The sequence below is a fragment of the Populus euphratica genome, unplaced genomic scaffold (genome assembly GCF_000495115.2).
Source record: "Populus euphratica unplaced genomic scaffold, PopEup_1.0 scaffold385.1, whole genome shotgun sequence".
Lineage (NCBI taxonomy): Eukaryota > Viridiplantae > Streptophyta > Magnoliopsida > Malpighiales > Salicaceae > Populus > Populus euphratica.
In genome coordinates this window covers 131,602-156,618 of record NW_011500276.1, presented here as the reverse complement: position 1 = coordinate 156,618, position 25,017 = coordinate 131,602, and the positions used below count along the sequence as shown (strand labels likewise).

General features: G+C 35.2%; 4 protein-coding genes across 5 annotated transcripts; 2 read left to right on the top strand and 2 right to left on the bottom strand.

The window, feature by feature from the left end:
• Positions 1–924: 924 nt before the first annotated feature.
• PSRP2 (RNA-binding (RRM/RBD/RNP motifs) family protein) lies at positions 925–3,653 on the bottom strand. Its single transcript, XM_011009060.1, has 4 exons — positions 3,268–3,653; positions 1,803–1,904; positions 1,422–1,721; positions 925–1,139 (listed from the first exon to the last, which is right to left on the bottom strand). The coding sequence occupies exons 1-4, from the start codon at positions 3,592–3,594 to the stop codon at positions 1,101–1,103; spliced, it is 768 nt and encodes a 255-aa protein (XP_011007362.1). The 5' UTR covers positions 3,595–3,653; the 3' UTR covers positions 925–1,100.
• Positions 3,654–4,370: 717 nt separating this feature from the next.
• LOC105113059 (60S ribosomal protein L6-like) lies at positions 4,371–6,116 on the top strand. Its single transcript, XM_011009059.1, has 4 exons — positions 4,371–4,702; positions 4,996–5,102; positions 5,444–5,625; positions 5,727–6,116. The coding sequence occupies exons 1-4, from the start codon at positions 4,449–4,451 to the stop codon at positions 5,880–5,882; spliced, it is 699 nt and encodes a 232-aa protein (XP_011007361.1). The 5' UTR covers positions 4,371–4,448; the 3' UTR covers positions 5,883–6,116.
• A 562-nt stretch (positions 6,117–6,678) lies between these two features.
• Positions 6,679–10,243, bottom strand: LOC105113057 (multiple C2 and transmembrane domain-containing protein 2-like). The gene is given in 1 exon segment (XM_011009058.1): positions 6,679–10,243. A coding segment is annotated over 1 exon segment (3,159 nt). The 5' UTR covers positions 10,174–10,243; the 3' UTR covers positions 6,679–7,014.
• A 5,403-nt stretch (positions 10,244–15,646) lies between these two features.
• On the top strand, positions 15,647–24,203 carry LOC105113056 (chaperone protein dnaJ 1, mitochondrial-like). Of its 2 annotated transcripts, XM_011009057.1 has the most exons (19): positions 15,647–15,990; positions 16,076–16,175; positions 16,441–16,515; positions 16,719–16,801; positions 17,020–17,103; positions 17,188–17,226; positions 18,625–18,717; positions 19,210–19,257; positions 19,353–19,440; positions 19,599–19,663; positions 19,760–19,834; positions 20,355–20,427; positions 21,271–21,362; positions 22,133–22,204; positions 22,520–22,576; positions 22,658–22,706; positions 23,356–23,422; positions 23,701–23,801; positions 23,917–24,203. In XM_011009057.1, exons 1-18 carry the CDS (start codon positions 15,904–15,906, stop codon positions 23,792–23,794), a joined length of 1,341 nt encoding a protein of 446 aa, XP_011007359.1. In that variant the 5' UTR covers positions 15,647–15,903; the 3' UTR covers positions 23,795–23,801; positions 23,917–24,203. The 2 variants fall into 2 exon arrangements, with proteins under 2 accessions (XP_011007359.1, XP_011007358.1); XM_011009056.1 differs by having other exon boundaries at positions 15,648–15,990; positions 23,701–24,203.
• The last annotated feature ends 814 nt before the right edge of the window (positions 24,204–25,017 follow it).

Here is a 25,017-nt window from a genome sequence, read left to right as displayed (position 1 = left end):
TATTTGAAATAATTTATGAAATGTTAATTATTATTATTTTAATTTCTTCATCTTTCATTTTTTATTTTTTAGATTTGATCTTTATTATTTTAATTATTATTTATTTTACTTGAGATGATTTCTCATTCAACTTTTAAATTTTTAAGATTTGTTTTCTATTATTTTAATAAACTTAATAAAATAAATTATTAATAAATTATTTTTCAACTAATTATCCATGATATAACCAAACACTAGAAATTATTTTTTAAATTATTTTTTATTATCCTATCAAATATCAAAAAATAATTTACTTTCTTATAATATACTTTCTTAAAATTTACTTAAAAAAATTTACTTTAAATAATTCCTTCATGCCAGTACCAATTAATTATGAGAAATGTTGCCCAGGATAATATCTGATGAAATTGTCATTTCGTGCTTCCAAATAATTTTTCCCCTCTTGCTATTTATTTTCAAAACAAAACTCGCTGCACTGGTGAATTGGTTCTAGACGAGAAGATTAAAAGGCATATAAGAGCATAGAAGGGAAGCTTCTTTCACTGCAATCTGGAAGTACGTATCAAGCCCACTATACCTATCACTTCAGTCAAATTATAAACCAGGTCCTTACATAAGATTATAGGCAAGCTGATTTGATTTCGATTTCAACATGGTTTTTTAAGAATAAAGTTGGCCGGAGAAGAAACAGCATAAGCGAACCTCGGAACCAACTCGAAGCCTGAAACTCAATCTATGTTTAACCCCCCAAGCCCATGGAACACGGCTTTCCATTTGGCTCGGCCTAGCTTGACTCGTTTAATCCTTTTGAAGTAACATTCATAAATAGAAGCACCATTTTCATGCTAGAACAATTTTTTTTAATCCTTTTGAAGTAACATTCATAAATAGAAGATGCTAGAACAATTTTTTTTTATTTTTTTTAAAAAAAGTTGCATGCGATTATAACTAACAGTGAGCTAGAAATTACAACAATTACAGAACATACAGCAGAATCATAAGATCACGACAATGAGATGAATACATGACTAAACCACTAGCTTGCAACAGATTTTCAAAATACAGCTCAACTCCTCAAATCCAAAAATGCGCAAACTATACTAGGCCTTGTTTACACGAATTGGTTGCCCTTCCAACAACTGCAGTGACCAACAATTATCAGATAAATGAAACAGCCAAGTATGTGATAAAAATATACAGCAAGGGTCTAATTGTGCTAAAAGGTCCTGATAATTGGCTAGTGATTTGAAAGGACGAAGCATGCAGGATACTGCTTCTGTAATAAATAAATACCCATAAACAAGAATGCATGATGGGAGTGTATGCCTTAGATGAACAGAGTGTTGGTGCAGGTGCATGAAGTTTCTGTGATCTAGAAACTCAATCACTAGTTAAATGTAGCAAGGCTGCAAGTAACTCACAGAATTGTTAAAAGATGAGATGGCAACTTCTACATCCTCCTCTGAAGAGAATGTTACAAACCCAAACCCACTAGATTTTGAGGTCCCTGGAACTCGTGAAACCTTTGCACTGAGAACCTTTCCCTTCTTAGAAAAAAAGTTCTTGAGTGTTTCCGTTGCTACTGTTTTAGCAAGATTTCCCACATAAACCTTATAAGGGCTGTCAACAAATTGGGATTCATCTGATTGGACAGAAGGCAGATCTAATGACTGCAAAGGCTTCTCTGTGATGTTTACTTTGATCTCACGACCTCCAATTTCCTGCAATGGAAAACCAACATAAAGAATCATTCAGTGTTTGTGAAGTGCCATTCAATTAGATCGAGAATTGGCAATGCTTACAGTGCCATTCAGTTTCTCAATTGCCGCATTTGCATCCTCAGAAGTTTTCATCGTAACAAATGCAAATCGGCGACTCCTACCCGAGTACTTATCATACATAACCTATAAAGGAAACAAGAAAATGAAGTTATCTCGAGAATAGGAATCCTACACATCAAATTCTCTTAATGGGAGTGCCAGACTTATGCATGAAGTCAAAAAAGAGGATTTCAAATGGTAGAAGTTATGCGCAGAGTTTTAAATGACCTATTTAGACATTCATAACCTATAATGAAGTTATACTCACATGCTGGCGCATAGGTGCACACATAATTGCATCTTCCCTCCCCACTTTTCTTCCAATAGGTTAAATTTAGGTTGACCAGTTTAAACTTACCATTTAAGTTCTAGTTATTACCATCGAGCTATTTTTTGACACATGGATACAACTGATAAAATGGTCCAGTGGCACACTAATAGGAGAAACTGACACATCTTCTCAGGGCGCTACCGTGTGATATTAATCGTTTTGAAAATAATAATGCAAGCAGAGGAATATAATGGATTGACCTGATAACGTAAAAGCAGATTGTTTGGTAGAAGAAATAAGTGAGGGAATGGTGTTTGCTTGGTGTAGAAAAACCGAAAGAATGATCAGAGGAGTTGACTTATTGGTAATTTAAAATTAAGGTCGAAGCCTATCCAAAATTGGTCATAGGAATACTCAACCTCAATAGTTCTCTCCCAAGATTTGGTGGATAATGGACTCGTAACTTGTGAAAGGTATACTGAGAAGAGGCTCAATGACCTCTAAGAAAAAAAGCAACTGCTTGTTCAGAAATTGTTTTCTGTGGAGTGCTTTAAAGAATGAGTCCCGTGCCCATTTTATGATTTTGTGCACAAATTACTGATTTTGGACGTTATTCTGATACTCTCCATTTATTTTGGATAATCTCAGGATACCTTTTTAAGTCTGAAAAGAAGCCATCTCTAAAAGAAATGATACTGTTTGCGCAAAATTATCACATTTCCTTGACTTCTCAGCATATAAAATCAAGTTCAGACATTCCAATAGAAAGAAATCACAGTTTGATTGAACCAACAGCCTCAGCAAACAACAAGGAAAAATCATCAACCCACGGGCTAGAGCAATAATATAAATTATAGTAAATTAGATCAATTCTGGAAAAAAATAACATTCTTTTTTGATGCTTAGCTGAAATCCTTTTAAAATTTTCCCAAAACCAAAACAAACAAACCGCATCGAGTTTCAATCCTAGAAAAAATCGGAAAAGAATATTTAGGAATTGTTCTATTAAATCACTTCCCCATACTCAACCACTATGAATCAAGAAAATTGCCATCAGGAAAAAAAAATCCAACACTCATTCCATGGTAATGCAGCTCCGCACAACTCTCTGTCCATCTAATATCCATGCTTTAAGAGGAGACAAACCAATTAAGAAACCATTAGTCGATAATTTACCTCAGCTTTTTCAACAGCACCATGTTCTTCAACAATCTTTGTAAGCTCCTCATTAGTCAGAGTCCTGGGAATATTTCCAACGTACAGCCTCCTAGCAGCCTCTGAAGAAGGATCTACTGCAGCAGCCGGTGCTGTTTCTTCAGTTACTGCAAAGAGCCTTTGGGGGGCTTTGGTGTTTAGAATTTTATGTAAATGTGTGAATTTAGGGAAATGGTTAAAAGGGCTTGCTGGTTTGAGGATTTGGAAAGAGGGTTTTGACTGGTTTGTTGAAAGAGCAAGTTTTGTGGACGTGGGTAGTTGTGTTGTAAGAGATGAGATTGTTGCCATTTTTTCTCTGTGGAACGGGAGGGACGAGAATGGGAGGGTTTTGTAGCAGAGACTGGAAGGGTTGGATAGCATATCCGGAAAATTTCTCTCAAGTTACCATCCTGCCCTCCTGATGGATTGGATTTGGTGCTACATAATAATTTTTAAAATTGTTTGAATTTTTTTTGCCAGATCCTTCTATTAAATTTGAATAAATTCACCTATGATTGAAAGTGATATTTCAGTGATTAATTTTTGAAGATCAAAGTATTGGATACAGAGTTTGTTTTGTAATGCATTCAATTCATAGTGTTTTTTAGATTGTTTTTCAGAAAAAAAAATTAAATTAATAAATATTTTTTATGTATTTTTGATTTATTGATTAAAAAATTCAAAAAATTATTTCTATATAATTTTAATTAAAAAATCTTGCAAAAAAAATTAATTAATTTAATAACAACGTGAGTACATAGAAAATAAATTAAAAAAAAATTACTTTTTAAAAAATAAATAAAAAGCTCAGACAATTAGATATAAAAAATAAAAGTAAAGATATTTAAATAGAAAAGGTCAAAAAATTGTGTTGCTAACTCTGTCCATAAGATGAAAACTATAATATGGGTCACGGCCTACAAAAAATAGGGTTTCAAGAAAATTTCAGGCTCACCGCAAAGCCAGAAACCAAGGGCACCAGCACAACCCAAAACCAAGCCCATTACCCAATAACAGGAATTAGGGTTTCTAGGGTTTTTTCCCCTCTTACTGAACATCCCTATATAAAACGCCGCATGTATAACTCCTCAAAATTCTCCCCACTAGGGTTTGTGGCCATTTTTCAGAGAGAGAGAGTGAGAGACAAACCTCATTCGGAATCAATGGCTCCCAGGAAGACACCACATGTATCCAGAAACCCAGATCTGGTTCGAGGGATCGGTAAGTACTCGAGGTCACAGATGTACCGCAAGAGAGGGTTGTGGGCTATCAAGGCCAAAAACGGCGGTGTTTTCCCCAAACACGCTCCTAAAGTTAAAGACGCCGCCCCTGCTGAGAAACCACCTAAGTTTTACCCGGCTGATGATGTCAAGAGGCCACTGCCTAACAGGCGCAAGCCTAAGCCCACCAAGCTCAGGTTTACCTTTAGCTATATTGCTCTCTTTATGGATTCATTTATTGAATTTTAAAATGTTTTATCGGTTGCTTTTTAGTCTGTTTCATGGTTTTGGTTTGCTCTCTTTTCGAGTTTTTGTATAATGTGGTTTTGAGTTATGTGTTTCCTATTGACTATCTCATTTTGAAATGGTAGAGATTTATTGTATTAGAAAAGTTCATTTATGGGTAGTTTTGGCTGCTGAAGCATCAGCGATGTGTTATTTAAGGCATGCTGTAATCTATATTTTCTTTGTTGTTTATATGATGTTGCAGGGATAGTATTACCCCAGGGACTGTTTTGATCATTCTTGTTGGGAGGTTCAAGGGCAAGAGAGTTGTGTTCCTCAAGCAGCTTCCTTCAGGATTGCTTCTAGTCACTGGTGAGCTCGATTTGTTTGTTGTCTTTTATATCGAATGGTGTTCCCTTGTAATAGTGTATTTTCGTTCATCAAGTATCACTGGGCATGTGCATTACTGATCTTGGTTGGAGAACAGAAATTATATTACCGATGATCTCAAAGCTGTGATTTGAAGCTTGAATTGGTGATAATGTCTGTGATATTGGCTTCACAGCAGTACTTGATCATTTACATATTGGATGTTCTATATTGTTATGTAAAAAAATTCACGATATGGCTTAGTATGGAAATTCTTTGACTTGATATTGCAGTGAAAATTGTTTTCCTGCATGAAATTATGATACTGTTTACCATTGCTGCAGGACCATTTAAGATCAATGGTGTTCCTCTTAGGAGAGTCAACCAATCTTATGTGATTGGAACTTCCACTAAGGTTGACATCTCTGGTGTTAATGTGGAGAAGTTTGATGATAAATATTTTGGCAAGAAGGCTGAGAAGAAGAAGAAAAAGGGAGAGGGCAACTTCTTTGAGGCAGATAAAGAGGTGTGTTTGCTGGTGGTCATTAGTTATATGTTGTTCCATTCTATTTATTTATGTTCTCTGTTTAATCCTGAAATTTATGATCTTCTATTCCCAAATTACAGGGTGAGAATGCTCTCCCACAAGAGAAGAAGGATGACCAGAAGGCAGTGGATGCACCACTCATTAAATCACTCGAGTGTGTTCCAGATTTGAAGGCATACTTGGGCGCAAGGTTCTCTCTCAAGGATGGAATGAAGCCTCACGAGCTTGTGTTCTAAAGGAAAAGATTAGGATCGTTTCTCTTGAGCTACTTTCTTATTGTATTTTGTTTGAACTTTATCGTAGCAGCTGCACTTTCCTAGTGTTTTTGGCAATATATGAACCTCTTACAAGGCACTGTTTTGTGCAAGTGATTTTTGTATCCCATTTTTCATTTTGTGGTGCAAGTGACTGCTATTTATTTTTCATGTGATTTGGTTCTTTTGAATTGTTAGTCTCTGTTTTAGATTGAAGTTGCAATGATGAGCCATGTTATTATCTTTGCCTTTGTTAGTAGTGGTTGTTTTTACTGTTGTGCTAGTGATATAGAAACACCCAATTTTCCCCTGGGCTGTGAACATTTTCTGCTTTGGATTAGCTGGAGTAATCAACGGTAACTGACAGTTGACAAGTCATTTTCCCGATCAATCATCTATGGGTATGGAGAATGCATGGAACTGAAAATTCCTGTAACAGCTTTTTCAAGTTTTGCTTGGTTTTTCAAGATGTTAACCGTTTGGTAGGCTGGCCATTCATGTGGCCTTTAGCTGTTCGTCAATGGCACGTTTCGTCGTTTGAAACTTTGAATGCTGTCAAGTTTCTTAGTTTGGTGTTGCGATTGGTATTAGAGTGAGTTTAAATGTGCACTTTTTTGAGATGCTGCTGGGTTGCTACCTTCTCAGAAATTTTAAAAATGAAGAAAATGATTCACTATTTGCCTTTAGGATATTGCTTGTTCTCTCTGTTTCGCCTTGGTGCCATACTAGGTGAAGTCTTGTTTTGTTACAGGTCGTCTCTCAAATCCAGACCTGTTGGAAAAAAAAACCACCCAATAAACCACTCTTTTGTTTCATTATGATAGCACGGCGAGTTGGAGTAGGAACAGGAAAGCAGAATTTCAGTAAAAGCATGTACAATCAGAAGGAAGCATTTTATGGTTCATCCACGAGTACCAGGCTCCCTGCCACCCTGAGCACTTGGTGTCCTTTACGGATCAACACTCAACAGCAATCATCCCTATTTCAAAGGACAGCTTATTGAGAAATACTAGGAAGGCTTTTATTGTAGCTTACAAGAAAAGAAGAAAGAAGCGGGTTGGTTAACAGAAAGTAGAAGATATGTGCTCTCAGAACTCAAGCACTGCTAACAGGATCACAGTAAGCTGTCTGTTCGAGCTGTCAATCTCTTGAAGAAATTGCTGGGCACAGAAGGTAGCTTGCTTCGAAACCTAGGATGCCGCAAATAATACAAACCAGCAACTAGAGCCACCGCTCTGAAAGGAGTTGCATAGAGCACTACGGCTGCACAAAGACAGAACACAATGAAAAGACTGGTTGCTCTTGGATCTCTCCAGCTGAGTAGAGACTGAAATCTCTCCCCCTGTGTTGCTATGTCTCCAACCACGGTCTGGATCCTTCCGGCAACTCCTCTAAGCCTGTCGTACCTCATTCGAACTATGTCATGGGATTTAGAAGTTGGGAACGTGTCAAATTCTTCATCAAGCTCATCTGGGTGCACTGCTTCTGCCCATGAAAGTTTAGTGTCCATGTGAGATGGGTGTCTTGGTCGGAACCTATAGTTCCATAATCCAATGAGGAACATGTAGAGAAAGAGAGTTGGAAGGATCAACTCTGGGTACCAAATCAATATCAGAAAGAGGATATGAACCAACACTGATGTGATTGGGTTCCTCCATTGGCAAATGTCCACAAACCAATTGCTCATGGTGAACAAACCCGAAATAAGTGACATGATTCTGAAGAAGTTGGCTTTGCTTCTTCTCATACTCCACGTGTGAGAATCCACATCTAACATGTACTCCACCACCTCTTTTCTCAGAGGTGGTTCGGCTCGGCCGAGCCTCACAGCTACAATATTCATGGCTTGGTATCTCAAACTGTCTACCTGGTTGACTGTGAATGGGTGCAAGTAGTGCATTTTAGGCAGCAAAGGATGCCCGTAGACATAAATCATGTTAGCTAGAGAGAGGGTGGTGAATCTAACTGCCAATTGGAGCTCACCCATTTTCTTCACACCATGTGGGTGCAGAACAAGAAGTGGATAAGAATGTGTGTAAATCCTGTAAGCTTCTAGAGTTGACAGTCTAATTCTTACCTTTCCAATTCTTGAATCTCGTGCTGCATTTGCAGCATTTGGTTTCTCGCCTCCTCTTAAATTGCAGTTGTCGAAAACTCCCAATGTTATCACCGTGCAGGGATCGTAAACTTCCCAAGTGTACTGCTCATTCCATTTTGGATTGAAAGTCTCAAGGATTGTTCTTGTGCGAACCCATTTCTGGCCGTACTTAGCGACACAGTAGGCATCTGTACTCCCTCGGCCATCCTTCATCTTCATTGGAAGAAGACCTTGTGCACCCAAGATTCCCACTTCTAATATCCCAACTGGTTGCTTCCACAGCTGCCTTGCTGTTGGTCTTTGATCGCTGATGTACATTGTCGATTCATCCAGTACATGGTATCCACCTTCAAGACAAACTCTTAGGTGAATACGGCTTGAAAACTGAAGCTCTCTCCTCCTGTCAGCTTCCAAGACACCAAAACCAAATTTTTCCAAATTGAACCAGCGAGAATGAACAGGCCGGTGATCTAATCGCTTCTCAAAAATGTTGAGGGGCAGGCTTATTTTCCCCAAGACATCATCTTTTAATGGGGTCACTCGATCCTCAATAGTCAGGAAGACCTGCTCCTCAAAAGGCTCAGCCACTACAAACACCAAATCTTCATTCCAGAGGGGATTAGCTGTTTTAGTTGGATGAATCTTTGTCCTGAGAACTTGATTCCCAACTTGAACTTTTACAAATACTTCTGGGAAGCGGCCCCTATCATTTGACACCACGTCCTGAGCTTCAATCACGTTCACTCTTAGGTACCACAATTTTGGTGATACATAGACTTTTGAGCGGATGTTGAGTACACCCTCTCCATATACTGAGGCAGCATCAGAGTGCCATGCATCTGGAAAGGCTTCATCTGCCTGCGTTCCCATCCAAACCGCAAGCATAATCTCTCCTCTCACCTTCCCTTCTCCTCGTCGGTCCTCCAGCCTATACCATTGAGGAGCCAGTGGACTGTCTGGTGGAACTCTAGTTGGAACTTCATTCAAATCGAAAACTACTCTTCCAAGATAATCATCTCTGCCCACCATTTCTTTGTCTTTGACAAAAACTTCAAGCACTAATGACTGCATTCGCTCTTTTGAGAAAGCAAAGACCTGGTTCCACTCTGGGTTCATTTTCTTCTCGAAATGCCTTGTCCTGCCCTTGTAGTTCCCAAGTTTCACCTCCACATAAGGATCGCAACTTCCAGTGATGGGGCTCGGAGGAAGGTCTTTGGCTTTCACAACTCGAACATAAAGGTAAGACATCTGCTCAACAAGGTCAAAAGTGCTTGCATATCTCTCGCCATTCATCCATCCTCTTCCTCCATATGCTCCACCACTTGGCCACCGTTCCCCTAACTTGGGGTTGGTGTCCTTCAAGTCGAAGTCATCTGGATCGCTAGAATGGGCTGGTGGATTAGCAGGATGCATTGTGCAAGGGGTGCCGTTTGGTAGTTTCTCAACCGATAGGCTGGGTTGCTGCAGGATTTGGTGTTGATGTGCGTGTTGAGTGGTGTCCGCTCTTATTTTGACAGGTTCTTTATTGCTCTTCTTTGGCTCCTTTTCAGGAACACCACCATTGGTTTCGGCAATTGCAGAAATCTTTTTCTCAGGTTGTTCTGTAATAGCTTTTGAGGTATGAAGAGTCCCTGCTTTAGGAAGAGCAGCTAGTGTCTTGAAATCAAGGTCGGTATTTTCTGCAATATGAGTAATAGTGGGGAGAGGAGAACAAGAAGCAGGGGTTTCTAATGGTTCTGGTGTATTAGACGGTGGAGAGGGAAGAGGAGGAACTTTTGTTTCGGATACTGGTGAGGTATAGATTTTAAGGCCAATTTCACCTTTGACAACAGTCGAGGAAAACCACTTCTTTTCTAATTAGAAAGTTTGATAAACCTCGTCACCTTTCTTGATAACACTTGAACACGAAATTCTAGTTATACCAAGGAAGTTTCGGCCAGGGATTGGTCTGCTCTGGTTGTAAACGGAGACCTCAATGGATTGGTGATGGCGGTTTTTAGTTTCGTACAGATCAAGGAGAAGTTTCTGGTTCCAAACAGGGTTGAGGTTCTTTGGGATGGTTTTGGTTCTACTTAGTGGGTTTTGGAAATCGATTTCTACAAATGGACTAGCTGACCCTTCGCAGTCTTTGGGCATAAGATTATGAGCATCTACTACTTCTACCACTAGCTTCATACTCCTTTTGTTTTGGTTACTTTGCTGGTGTCGGAAGCTACAAGGAAGTGGCTACCTGCAAGATATCTGAAACTCAAAGTTGAAGCAAAGAAGTTCCAGTCACCAAGTTACAGTATAAATGGAAAGAATTACTGTTAAGGTTCTTTCTCACTCACTGTACTGGCTTTGAATTGTTTGTTGAAGAAAGGAATGCTTTGATGGAGAAGCTACCTTCAAGTTTTGTAGAAAAACTAGGATGGGCAAGAAGAGCAAAATGGAGGGAAAGAATAAACTTTATTTTAAAGTGGGAAAGTGAATATAGACCATACTATTAGTTTGTGAAAGTAATAAACTAACAAAAATAAGCTTATTTCTCCACGAAATATGATAAACTGGTGTCCTGCATGTTAGTAAGAACTCGAAGAAAAAGTAAAATGGAAGTTAGATTTTGATAGGATGAACTAGTGCATGTTAGCGGTCTAATCTTCTCTTGTTTTCTTTTCCTTTCTACACTCAAAAGTTTGACATCTTTGTCAAGAAAGGGATCAGTCCGGTATCTCTCTCTCCATTTTTTTTTCTTTTTTTGAGAATAATCTAATACCTCTCGATGTAGGTACATGATGCCTGATTTTTTCTTGAAGCTGGTATTAACTTCTGTTGTTTTCACGTTGATATGATTCTCATGCATTTCACTTATTCTTTAAGCTAACTTGTCTCATACCTCTCAAATATTAAATAACTATTTTAATGCAATAATTTAAATTTTTAAATTTTTAAGTAAAGTTTTAAAATATAATTTATATTATTTTTTAAAATAAAAATTATATTATTTTTTAATATATTTTTTTAAATGAAAGCCTTTTTAATTTTAAAATTTATAGAGATGATACTACCTTGTGATAAATTTTATCATATAAATAGAGATGATGAGTTTCAAACTTATGATCAAAACTTTAATATTATATTAAAAAATAATCTTAATTTAATAACTTAAAATTTTTAATAAAATTTTAAGAATACTTCCATGCTTCCAGCTGTGAACATTACATAAAGCCCTGCATGCCGATTGTCAGAGCTGAAAATTTGTAATGGATGAGGTTTACCATCAATGATACGTTGGTCAGTGATAGAAGGTAATTTGCTTAACCCTGTGTACTTAGGACATGCCTTTCTTCCGTGGCCAGCAACACCCTCGTGAAGAAAACTAAAGGGAGACAAATAGAATGAGTTAAAGGTCATTGACAGAGCTGAAAGAAAGCAGAAGTATAACCTCAAGCTCGGGAGGGAACTCACTCATGTGAGCTTGGTGAAAGATGCCTTTCCTATGCATTATTCTTTCACTTGCTTTAAACCGTATTTGTTGTTATTGCTGTATCCTTTGTTTAGTCAGTTTTAATTTATTTTTAATTTAGAGTGACGAAGTAGTTGGTAAATGAATAAAAAAATTATTTCATTTTAAAAAGAAATACCCTTTTTATAAGTGTGGATTTTTATATATAATAAATTAAGTGAAATTCATGATGAATTAATAAACTTTTTTAGTGGGTTAACTAAGTGAAATTGATTTGTTTTTTGAATTTATTTCTTTAATTTCTTTAATTAATTTTAACATTTATAAACGTTGGAATAAACCTATGTAGTAGTCATTTAATTTAATTTAAAATATAATTATTTCACTAATAATAATATAAGTTTATTATGTTATAATATTAACAAACATAGCATTTTAAGTAAACTTGTTAATATATATACAAGATATAAAACGTATTTTTTTAACTTTTTAGAAATTTAGAAGGATTAGTTGTATTAGAAAAAAGTTATACAAGATAAATAAATAATTTAAAAATAATATTTTCATGTTTCTAAATCAACTTTTTATTTCTTTCAATTTTTAAATAGTTTCTTTGACAAAACTTCATCGGCTAGACATTCTAAAATACTATTTGAAACTCAAGTTTTTCCCTGATAAAAAAAAAAAAAAAAAAAACAAAGGCAAGATATTTACTCCTGCTAAACATATCAATTCCCTCTTAGAAACAAACAATCAAAATGGAGGGTGTAAAAAAATAACCGAAAGAAAAGGAAAAGAAACACGAAAGAGTAAAGAGCAGGGTATCTATCTAGGGCTAGGAACTCTGCAATACCCTATTGCTGGATTTGATTCGAGTTTCCTACTGTTTTGCTTAGTCCAAAATACATAACAAAATCCGTATCGGTTTTGCCTGAAGAAGAAAAGGGAGCCTCAGAAAGAATGGTTGTGTTAGGGAGGATCTGTAGTTGCTCCGATGGACTAGTAAAGTTTCAGGCTATTATTTTAATCACAAATAATTTTCACAATTTTGGCATTCCACTTTAAAATGCAATGGAGGGCCTCGAGCTGCACTTATGTCTCTTGACCTGAAATAAACAATCGCGCATAAGTTCTCTTTGATCATAGATCACCATGAATGCTACCCTGAGTTACTGGATATTTGCACTTTATGTCGAGAGAAGTTGAAAGAAAAGACGTAGAACGTGTGTTTTTAACGAATACTCTTTTGATCTTCCATGTGGGTCATCGGCCTGAGCCCTGAAATGATGCATCCACTAGGTGATTTTGTGCTCCATTTTTCTGGACCATAAAAACAAGCCCTTTTTAAGTTGTATCTTATTAGTCAGGGTAATCATGGTACTTTTGGAACTTCGGACCTCTTTGTCGAAGAAGAGGATAGAAGGAAGTAATTCCAGTGCTTTTCTGAACTATTAACATGAAATCTTCTCTGTTTTTTACTTTTATGATATAAAGCTTAATTAGTCTGCAGCTGTGCAACTTGTGCTTGGCCATTTTAGTGATTTTGATGGAGATAGATGCTTTGATTTGTGGATATGTAAGATTCAAAGGCTAGATAATAATTTTCATGAAGCGCAACAAACAGCGCATTGATGAGAACACCGAAAGTTGACATCATTGTTCTAGCTTTGCCACTTGAATTTTTAAGGGATGATCAGCGCGTTGGATTTCAATTATGGCTCGTCGGAGCTCTAAACTCTTATTTCGTGTCTTTGAACGCGCAATCAGCTCCTCGCCAGAATCACACAAAATATAAACGCAGAAGGGAAAGGAAGGATCCTAGCTCTGGAAAGGCCTTCATCGACGGGAACACTGTTATCATATTTGGCTGAGTGATTTTTTTGGAATTGTGGTAAAATGCTCGTGGTTGAAAATATTTTTTATTTAGAAATATATTAAGATAGTATTTTTTTATTTTTTAAAAAATTATTTTTAATATTAACATATAAAAAAATTCAAAAACACTAAAAATTTATTAATTTCAAATAAAAAATTATTTTTTAAAAAAATATAGGTTAGATGTTATTGTTGAAGCAAACTTATTTTCTAGTCACTCAGGTCTTAGAAGTTAGCAAAACCAATTCCTGTACTTTTTATTATTATTAATGTATGAGACTAGGTTAGTCTATGCATATTTTAATTAATTTTATAAACTTTAAAATTAATAATTATATAAATATTTATAAATAATTCTTGCACTTTCAATTTCAGTCATGATTAAATTCTAAAATTAACAATCATATAAATATTTAGTGGTCATAAGATTTGTAGGCAATTTATGAATTTTAATTTCAAACATGATAATTCTCACAACTTTGATTATTAGTCATGTGCAATTCATCCACATGACTCGTGTTTATCACGTGTTTCTATATATGCATATTTAAATTCTATGGGGATTAAATAGATTATAAATTGAAAATATAAGGATTGACCTGTTTAAATTTAAAATAGATCAATTTAAACTAATTTTAGTTTTTTTTTAAATAACTGATTCGATTCAAACTAGAAATAATCACCTTTTTTTTAGCTTTTGATAACCTCTCTTTCTATCAAAATTTAAATAGAAAAATTTAAATTGGATTTGATGGCAGTTTTTAGCAATTTTAAAAGAATTTTTTTTTAATCATCATGTTTTAGGAAAATACTATCCCCTGGATCATTAGTATTGATAAATAAAATTTTTTTAATAAATTTTATTGTGATATTTTTAATTATATTTTTTTTAAATAATGAAAATTCAATCCACTTTCCTAAATGATTTTAAAATGTTTTAAAATTGAAAAATATTTTTTTATTTTCTAAATAATAAAAAATAAGCTAGAATATATAACAAAACTAGGTACACTTAGGGTTATCTTTTTTAATAAGTTGAATCGAGCTAGTTTGTTTAGCTCATCAATAGATAACTTTTTATTTTTTATTGAAATTTATTTTCATCAATACTCTCTCTATTGTTTTAAAATGTTTGGTTTAATTTTATAAATTATAATTAATCTTTTCAATCATTTATATAATTTCACCTTAAAAAATTATTATAATTTATACTTGATCATTTTCTATTAAATTTTAGATTAACAAATTGTATTTGAATAGTATATTTATGTTACCAAAATTACATCGGTCAACGGTCAAGCGATTAAACTTAAAAATAAATAAAAAACATTTAAAATAAAAAAAATACATGTTTAAAATAAAAAGAATACATGATGCAAAATATTTGCATGAATACTTATTTTTTATTTTTCAATGAGAATGTCAGCATCTTGCTTAGATATCCAATCAGCGTGAATAATTATATTCATGATTCAATAGTTTATTTATTTTTAAATTAATTTTATTAAGTGAAAATATTGAATTTATATTCTTCAATTAAAGAAATTATTAATATAAAAAATGCATCCATAACACTATTGATACCTTTTTATTTTATATTAAAAATCAACAAAAAACCCCACTGGCAACACAGCGCCGGACAATGTGAACCGTACAATCCAAAGAAAAGAAATATCAAGAAGGCATTATAATTTAGAAAAAAGAAGAGGAGAAAATGAAGGTATAAAATAAATATTTAAAGGTTTATTGACACATACAGCACCACACACGTGACACGAGAAGCACGAGTGCAGATATCAACACGCTTGTTGGTCGTAGCTGGCGCACCTGAACCTGTATCAACACACTTTTAGTTTAGTCTCTTTACTTTGAATTGTCTAATCATGATCCTTTAATTAGAATGGGCTAAACCCCATATTACATATATCTTTGAGATTGTAATAATAATTGAGTTCAAAGAACTCTTCACTTAAAAATATATTAAAATAATATATATATTTTTATTTTAAAAAATTATTTTTGATAGCATCCTTTAAATAAATATCATCTATTTTATAATATTATAATGATTTTTTTATATTATTTTTTATCTAAAAATATATTAATAATACATACATACATATATATATATATTTTAAAAAAATTATTTTTGATATTGTAATATCAAAACACATTTTATGATTCATTGAAGAAAAAGCAAATGTTTACAAAATAGAAAACAAGATGATGATGTCAGAACGAGTAATAAAGGACTAAAATATAACAAAAGTATCACGTAAGGGACCAAATGCACCACAAAAAGGTGCCTGTCTCCAACAAGATTGGCCCGTGCCCTCGTAGCCGTAGGGTTTTGTCTTTCCAGTTTCTAGATTCCTTTAAAAAAACCAACTGAAACAACCCTCTCCTTTTCTCTCTCAAGCTCCGAGAACCTTTCCAATCTAAAAAACCAGGGCTATTGTAGGGTTTAAGCCCCCACCCAAAAAATCCCAAAACCGAAAAAGAACCAAACTTTCTAATAATTCCCCAACACACATAAATTGCTAGAAAAATCAAGACTTTTGAAACCCTAGTATAGAACTCACCAAATGGTTCGGTCTCGTGGCGTCAAGCTTGTTGGTTGGCTCGCTCGCCGTTCTCTCCCCTTCAACCTCCTCGAAGATTCTGCTGATTCCGTATGACTTTGATTATTAATTTGCCATTCTTTTCGAATTGCTTTAATGTACATTTCTAATTTGTGTAATTTTGTTTTAATTGCAGGTATACAAGAGTGTACTAAGTGGGAGTTTTAGGAGATTGAGCGGTACTGCTGGGGTTTATAATCCTGTTAGGTCTACTGGCAATCACACTTATAAAAATGGTAGCTTGCACTTGTTTTATTTGCTTTCTTCGTGTTTGATTTTATGGGTTGCTTTAAGATTCTCTGTTTGGATAGCTGGAACGGTTAAAGTTTTGGACTCTTGAGTTGTTTCAACGACTTGGGCTTCAAAAGCTATAAAATTGTGGTGGATTAAGCTTAAGAGAATCTGAATTATGCATGCGTTTCTCTAATCTGTTCGTTTTCTTTGCAACAATTTTTTTTTCTGGGGGTGCGTGTTCTGATTTGTGTGCTTTGAAATTTGCAGTTAACCAAAAAAATTGGTTGCTATTGGGAGCTTTAAATGCAAACATTGGTGCTGCGAGGTCAATTCATGGCTCTGGTATTTTACTTGCTCTGCTTTTAGTATTTTTCTTTTTAAATCTAACCTGAATGTGTTTTTTTTTGTACAAGTTTTGTTTTGTTAACACTGCAATTGCTGCAACATTTGTGATGTTACCAATTACTAGTTTTGTATTCTAAAATATTTCCTGGGCATTTTGTGTAGCTAACAATGTACGTTTTAATTTTTTTTTTCTGGTCTAGCTCATATGTCCAAAGATTATTATGACGTGCTTGGAATTAGCAAGAATGCTAGTGCATCTGATATAAAGAAAGCTTATTATGGGGTAGGTTTTCTCTTCATTACCTGTCTTAATCTTTGCATATTTCAGCACAAATACTGCAACTCTCCCGCATTATTTTTTCTGTAATTTGGTGTTTGGTCCATGCGTTCATGTTTTTGCTTTGTATCATGATAAGATTGCAGCAATGCAGCTGTTACTTGACAACTTTTTTTTTAAGCTTCATTTATGTTTTCTGATTTTACTTTAGTGCCACTCTGCAGCTGGCAAAGAAGCTCCATCCTGATACAAACAAAGATGACCCTGAAGCTGAAAAGAAGTTTCAAGAAGTTTCAAAGGCCTATGAGGTAAATTTTGCAGAACAGAATTTTGCCTCTTCCTCAAACTTACATAGAATACTGAATGAATAAATTTTGTTGGTTATGTTGCAGGTTTTGAAAGATGATCAAAAGCGGGAACAATATGATCAGGTTTCATATTTAATTTTAATTTTGTATTTGTTGAATAAGTGGAAAATGATTGCCTTTATAGCTCATGACCAAGTGGCATACAATATCAATGAATGATTGAAAACATGCAATAACTGAAAGAGAATTTATAGCTCTTAACTGGGATGACATGCATGCATGTTGAAATCCTCCAATCCATAAACTACAATTAGCCAATAGAGTAAGGTGACATATGTAGTTGTTTACATACATAGTCTGGGGATGCAATTAGCAATCCCATTGTATAGAGTCTGGTGATGAATGTAGCAATCCATTTTTTCATTAGTCGATCTCAACAATTACTTTTGCTTTAGCTATGTTTTTAGATTTAGGACTTGTAAATGAGAATGTAAGTAAAAAAAAAAAAAGCCATGGTTGGAACAAGCTAAAGTGTTCTCCTGGCAGTTTTTTTTTTTTTTTGGGAGGTTGGGTGGGTGCTTCTAGTAGTGTGAGAGCGCTGGAGTAATGTTTAGATAAGGTCAAGTGGTGAAATAAAATTGAAAGTTTAGGCAGGGCAAGAACTAATTAGCACCATCCAGAAGCTCTATCGTGGTTTAAATTGAAAGGTTCTAGTTTGTATTGGATAGGTCCTTATTAGAATAATCTAGAATTTCGTTTTGTAGCATCCATTACCATGATAATTTTGCTTGAGTTGTCAACTGTCAACCTGCGAAAGCAATTTCTATCTGTAATTTTGAGAACTGTCAAGCCTTGTCTCTGAACCAGCCCACATGAAGTTTTATTTTCAAATAGGAGTTGCTAACTTCTTACCACAAAAACAATTAAGGATCTCATTCTTGCAGAAGAATAATTGCATCTGCTCTAGCTTGAAAATTGGGCTTAATCTGGAACATTAGGGGATTTTACTGGGCAGATAGGTTAGTTGGTGGGATAATTACATTTTTTTTTTAAGTTTCCATGCACTGAAACCCAAGCATATGGTAAGGTCATTCTTTTTGCTCAGTTTACTTGAAACCATACCCTCTCGGTGGTGTATATTATAGATTCTCTTGTGTGCTTGTCTTTCTATTCTATACAATATGCGAATATTCTCTTGTTGTCTTTAAATTTTATTATTCATTTTGGCCTGCATTCCTTAACTAAAAGAATGTAAGATCCCGTTGGGGTATGAAGTTCACATACTTTACAAACTATATTTTTTAAGAGAAAAAGAACACCAACCTTTGCATGCATACATCTGCTATATTCTCTATCTATCTCTGCCCCCTTTTTTTCCCCCTTTTTCGAAGGCGAGTATCCATAGAATACATTGAAATTCTCTTCATTGCAAGTGCTTTTTTATACAATACATGATTTAATGTCCCTCATCCTCATCTGTTTATATCTGTACTGATTTGCATTATATTTGCAAACTTATAGCTAGGCCATGACGCATTTGAAAACCAAGATAGCTATCAGCCTGGTGGACCAGGATTTGAGAGTCCATTTGGTGACTTCTTCAGAATGGAAGATGTAATTACTCTCTGTCTCCTTTTTCTTTATTTTGATTCTCTCAAACTCAATAGTTTCTCTTCAACTGCGAATTATCTCATTATCTCATGGTTTAATTCCTCGTATCTGAAGCTTAAATTAAATAATGGTGGCCTTTTTCTTAGGGCAAGAGCTTACATTCCATGGAGTTGCAAACTACTGGGGTTGAAATTGAAATTGTTGGCTGAAATGAGCGAGGCTGTCATTGTTATGCCTCTATAACAATTAAGCCAGCAGTGCAATTAAATTGTTGCTGCTGCTTTGTAGTATAAGACTTTATGTAGATGCTTTCTTATAAAATTTCCACAAAATGGCTGTTTAATGCAATACAAGGAGAAATATATTTGCTAGTTACTTTTTTTTTTTTTCAGGTTGGGGAGGGGGGGGGGTCTTTTAAACATTTGACTTTCATAGTTGAAATTAACATGCTGTCTTTATGTGCATGATGCCACCACTTGTGTTGATGGAGATCAGATATTCAGCAATATATTTAGACAAAATGTTGCTGGCCAAGATGTCAAGGTTCTTATAAATTCCTTTCATGTTGATTGGTGCTCTCTCCTTTGGTCTAGAGTTAATTTTGACTTCCATTTTCTTTTTAAAACCATCATGTGTAGGTTTCCATTGAACTCTCCTTCATGGAAGCTGTTCAGGGATGCACCAAAACTATTACATTTCAGACTGATGTGGCTTGTGAAGCTTGTGGTATGGTTATTTTCCTCACTTGATAGCATTTGCAAACAGCACAACTTAAGCTTTCCCTTTTTTTGGGGGGATTTGTTAGTTCATAACTGTAGCTCTCCTCTTGTATTTTCTTAAGAGAGTGGGCCTAGTCTGATTTTTTTTTTTTTTCATTTTCCCAGGTGGAGAAGGTGTTCCTCCAGGAGTAAAACCTCAAATGTGTAAACGCTGTAAAGGCAGAGGCGTGGTTAGTTTCACTTGCAGAAGTGTTTGATGGTGTTATGTATTCTGGAAATACTGGGTGCTTTCCCCATGTAACAAATCACATTTCCTACATTTGCAGATATCTATGCAAAAGGGTTTTTTCAGTTTTCAGCAGACATGTGATCAGTGTGGCGGAACTGGGCAAACTGTTTCGGTATGGTACTCGATGTCTGTTTTCATCTGGGTTCTGCAAGTCGTCTTTAAGTAATTTTAGGAAATATTGATTTTTTATAAGCAAATTTTTGGGAAGCAATAAAACTTGTTCTTTCTTCATGAAGCAACCTGAAGAGGTATTACTTTGTATGTTGGCACCAGTGTAGAAATTTTTATTTTAAAGTGTTGTATATAATTGCATTAATTTTGGCTTCTGAATTCTGCAATCTGGCAGATTTGATATACTGTGGCAACCCCTTTTTTCAAAATCTTTAGGAAACCTTGCTTTCTTGATAAGAAAATTTGAGGAAATTGCAACTTTGTTGAAGTTTTTAATTGTGGGTTTATGGTTTACCTCTAGTCTACTATATGAACCACGGCTAGCCTGGAAGTTCTTCAGTAGACAGCCTATTAATGTGATTTATTAAATTATTCTTCCAAAATTTGATTATTTAAGGGGACTTAGTCCTTTGATTTTATCTTTTAATTTAATGCATATGCTTCTCTACTCTTGGTGCCAGAGTTTTTGCAGGTCTTGCCATGGACGCAAAGTAGTGAGAGGATCAAAGACAATTTCATTGAACATTCCAACAGGTTTATCTGTAGATCTTGAAGCATCTTGTTGAATTTCCTGCCTCGTATGATTTTGTGGCCTTATTATCTGTCTTTGGTCAGCACTCTCACATGCTCCACGCAACCTGGTCTTACAATGGCACATCACAGTTTTTTTTGGTTTTAGCTCTTTCTCTCAATTAGGCATTTCATATGAAACAGGAACAATGTGCTCGTTTCTTTGAATGCTTTTCTAGATCTGTTCCTTATGGTACCCAAAGCAGTTAGAAGCTAAATAAACCAGAGATAAAATTCAATGTCCCTCTCAACCCTGAGTTCTTGGGTGCTAGACTGAACCATAAAGTTAAAGAAATCAAAACTGAATGCTAGATTAGTGCCAAACATTAGATCTAGGTATCTACTATTTGTGGGATGGAAGAGCCCTAAACAATGATAGCTTTGAGCCTCGGCTCTGATTTAATCTTTGAAAAATAAACTCCACTGAGATCCTCACACCATTTATGAACTAACTACAAAATTGACATATTTCCTTCGACAAAAAAAAAAAAAAAAAACCTGATTAGGCAAGGCTAAATTCAATTATAAACAAGAACCATTTTGACAACCAGAGAAAACAATAAATGGGGATAAAGCTAGCTAGTTGTCCACCGCTTTCCCTGTGTTAAACAATCAATTACTGTCCAGTCCTAATTTTTCCATCCAGATATGTATTAGGGATGAAATATAGTGACATCCTCAAATGAACTCAACTTCTGATTTCTGGAAACATTTGTGAAAATGGTCTATAGATATGGTTGTCCATTTTCCTGTGTGGAACTTTTTACTGGTTTTGGTGACTGACTTTGAGTTTCTTGGCATCTGCAGGAGTGGATGACAATGAGACTATGAAGCTCCCTAGAAGTGGCGGAGCAGACCCAGAGAAAAATCAACCTGGCGATCTCTATGTTACAATCAAGGTAATTCAACTCCCTCCTTATTTAATACTCTTGTGCTGCTATATTTGCATGTTGTGTTAATTATTTCTTTGCTTGCTTGTGTGATGTTTTACGATGCCTTAACGATGAAGATAAAAATATTTTAATAATTAGTAATTTGACATCAAGTCCTCTTCTAATTTGTTATGGAGAAAAAGGTCAAGGTCATTTCCTTGCGGCATTATTTACCATGGCATGGTTTTTTGTAATTTTTTCCCTTTTGATTTGCATGATGGTTGTCACTCTTACTGCATTATGACATTATAACAAGAAGCCTGTAGCATTTTAGTTTTCAAATTGCCTTGCTGCTGGCAAACTCTTGGATGAGTTTTGTTATCTTATTTGATTTTAAATGGTTATGCAATAGCCATTGCTTGCCTAGCAAGCTGGATGTGGGAATCAAGATATAGAAGAGTAGTGTGACATGGAGGATTGATCCACCTTGTCTGCTGGATTTAATGCAGGGTAATGACAACATTTGAAATAGTGAAGTCCCGGTTGGATACGTAGAAAGTTGGCATTTTAAGGAACATTTATTGTAGCTGTCCTTTTCCACTGTAATTGATTGTTCTTTGAAATTTTAGCTTTAGGTGGTTTACTTTCTTCCATTTCATTCTTTCTCTCTGCTTGTTTACTTTTTGTGTGCTTAGACTCTGTTCCCATCCGATACTTGTCAGCTTCCCCTGATCCTATTGCATCTATCCCATTTTGTTATTGAAGTCATTATGAATTTCCTCCTCCCTCCTCCACAGGTCCGGGAAGACCCTGTTTTCCGAAGAGAAGGCTCTAACATTCATGTTGATGCTGTTCTAGGCATTACCCAGGTAAAAACTTTTTTTTTTCATGGTTTTAGAAAAACACTAAGATTCTAATGAACAGAATTCATTCCTGTTATCTATGTGTTTCAGTGCATTTCAAGGTTCTTATTTACAAATTCTTTCATTATTTTAAGTTATGGGTAATGCTTTTTTTGTATACTTGTTAAACAAAATGTAGTACTCAGTTCAGATGGTGGTCTTGTTGAAACATATAAATCTTGCAGCTTTTTTTTGTTATAGACCTAAGTCACAAGTCGTAACATAAAATCCCATTTAGCATCCATGCCAGATGCAAAAGTTAATTCGATTGCTCTTTTGCAGGCAATTTTGGGGGGAACCATCCAAGTTCCAACTCTCACAGGAGATGTTGTACTCAAGGTTGCAATCTTTTTGCTTGATTTGATTATGCTAAAAAATAAATCAATTCATTGTTCACCTTAACATGTTTTATATTTTCAGGTCCGCCCTGGCACCCAACCTGGTCAGAAGGTGGTTCTGAAGAATAAAGGTGAGATGAATGCAATTTTTGCTCTCCTTACTCCTGCCTTACATATCTTTCTTTGCTATATGTCTGCTCAAGGTTTTCTGGTTATCTATACTTTAAGCATGTGGTTTTTTTTTATGCATTCTGTTTTTAGTAGATGTTTCACATTGATAAATGATGACGCACACATGCGCACATGCATATATATTTCTTCTTTCTCTTGCTATACAAGATTGAGTTTTGTGGTCTTGTGGTTAATTACTACTACTACATGAAGCCATAATCCTAAGATATATAGATTTATGCACATTCTGGTATTCAGTATGATGAGGGATAACTAGAATATTGTGGAAAAAGATCATCAGAGATTTTCCTCTAAAGATTAGTACTTGGCTGGATCCCTCTTGTTAGTCTTCTTGTACTTGCATTCTGGATATTTAGACTTAAAATTTTTTAAACTGGCCTTTGTTTACTCTTTTCATGTCTTATTCAAATCTGCTGTAATTTTTTGAAAAATATGGAAAAGCCTGAGCAGTTTTTGTTGTGTTTCTCGGTGATGTTCTTTATTCCTTCATATGTGCAGTTGTGCTGTGTGTTTTGTATTCTTTGTTAGGTCTCTACTACTCTGCCTTTGTCTGAAATAAAGGAAGAACTTCTTGGTGTTTTCTGACAGGGATTAAAGCACGGGCCTCTTACTCATTTGGTGATCAGTTTGTGCACTTCAATGTCAAAATTCCAACGTGAGTTTTCTTTCCTTTGTCAGTTTATTTCACTATGCTTAACTTTTATATGTATTTGCTGCCTGTCCACTACTACCAGAAATGGATGAATGATATGTCGAGATGTTTTCTTCAAGAAAGATCTTTGCTGGTGATTATCCCATGTCATTGTGTTTTGCCCATAATCCACAAAGGGTTCATATGGACAACACAATATATATTGTAAATATAGCCATCTATATGGCCGGATAGTTCCTTATGTTATGGACAATGACTTACGGAAAATATTTTTGCTACAGGACTTTGACCCCAAGACAGCGTGAATTGATTGAGGAGTTTGCCAAAGAAGAACAAGGTGAATATGACAAACGTGCTGCTGGAGCATCTGGGTGAGGCCGTGGTAATATTTTTCTTCTCGTGATCATCCCATATTATTGCTTAGAAGAAGATTATTCAACAAAAGAGAATGATAAAGAATAGGAAAAAGATCAATTGTAATAACCGACCTGTTTCAGAGTTTTGTAGGAGAAATGTTGAGATGGGTCAGACTTCTTATTTATCCTGGAAGGTACATTTTTCCCCACCAACACAGCCATCGCATGATAATACCCCATCTGAGACAAAATTATCGCTTTCAATTTCAATAGCTTAGTTTTGTATATAATTATACTTTGTACTCCAATGGTTGGGTTTTTTTTGGATGAATTACTGCAATGATTGTTATGTGGGTGAACCTATGGATTCGGCATTTCATTAAATTGATGTCAAGCTTGTGGAAACACTCGCTGATTTATATTTTACATGTTAAGATCGTTGACCTTTTGAAGCTGAGACTTGAGAGCATAGTTTTAAAACCCGATCTGGTCATCGACCCGGTCCGGTGATTGGGTCACGGGTTAGATGGGTTGGACCGGGTTAACCCAAAATAAACACCTATATAAAATACATAACAAAAAAAGATTATGCTTCCCAGTAAATTTTATCAAAGCTATTTTCTTATCCTGAATTAATAACAAGCAACAAAATATGAAAAATCAGCTAGCAGTCAACATGAGAAAGCATTGAGAAAGAAAAGTCTGATGCCACAGTAACTCTAGTAAAAGTTGATAACATCAACTAACTAATTAATGTCACTGTAACTTAATGTCACTGTAACTCCATGAAACACGGTTAACTAAGCACAACAGCTTAAATAAAAATCTAGGGAAGAATTGATGCCACAATAACTCTAGCAAAAATTTACAGAAGCAAAAGCAGAACAAACACGAACAAACACACTAACTTGCAGGCCAGTATATCAAAATCTCTACAACTTATGTTTGTTTAAATTTGTGAGCATAGTTTTAAAACCCGACCTGGTCATCGACCCGGTCCAGTGATTGGGTCACAGGTTAGATGGGTTGGACCGGGTTAACCTGGGTTAACCCAAAATAAACACCTATATAAAATACATAACAAAAAAAGATTATGCTTCCCAGTAAATTTTATCAAAGCTATTTTCTTATCCTGAATTAATAACAAGCAACAAAATATGAAAAATCAGCTAGCAGTCAACATGAGAAAGCATTGAGAAAGAAAAGTCTGATGCCACAGTAACTCTAGTAAAAATTGATAAC

Bases quoted from the DNA above. Each gene is read 5' to 3' on its own strand.
- PSRP2 (XM_011009060.1), bottom strand. From the start codon at position 3,594: ATGGCAACAATCTCATCTCTTACAACACAACTACCCACGTCCACAAAA. The intron at 1,722-1,802 runs GTAAGCATTGCC...TTTCCATTGCAG, and splicing joins TTGAGAAACTGAATGGCACT to GAAATTGGAGGTCGTGAGAT. The intron at 1,140-1,421 runs GTGAGTTACTTG...TGGTCACTGCAG, and splicing joins TCTCATCTTTTAACAATTCT to TTGTTGGAAGGGCAACCAAT.
- LOC105113056 (XM_011009057.1), top strand. From the start codon at position 15,904: ATGGTTCGGTCTCGTGGCGTCAAGCTTGTTGGTTGGCTCGCTCGCCGT. The intron at 19,258-19,352 runs GTTCTTATAAAT...CATCATGTGTAG, and splicing joins TTGCTGGCCAAGATGTCAAG to GTTTCCATTGAACTCTCCTT. The intron at 23,423-23,700 runs GTGAGTTTTCTT...TTTTTGCTACAG, and splicing joins TTCAATGTCAAAATTCCAAC to GACTTTGACCCCAAGACAGC.
- LOC105113059 (XM_011009059.1), top strand. From the start codon at position 4,449: ATGGCTCCCAGGAAGACACCACATGTATCCAGAAACCCAGATCTGGTT. The intron at 4,703-4,995 runs GTTTACCTTTAG...ATGATGTTGCAG, and splicing joins CCTAAGCCCACCAAGCTCAG to GGATAGTATTACCCCAGGGA. The intron at 5,103-5,443 runs GTGAGCTCGATT...CCATTGCTGCAG, and splicing joins AGGATTGCTTCTAGTCACTG to GACCATTTAAGATCAATGGT.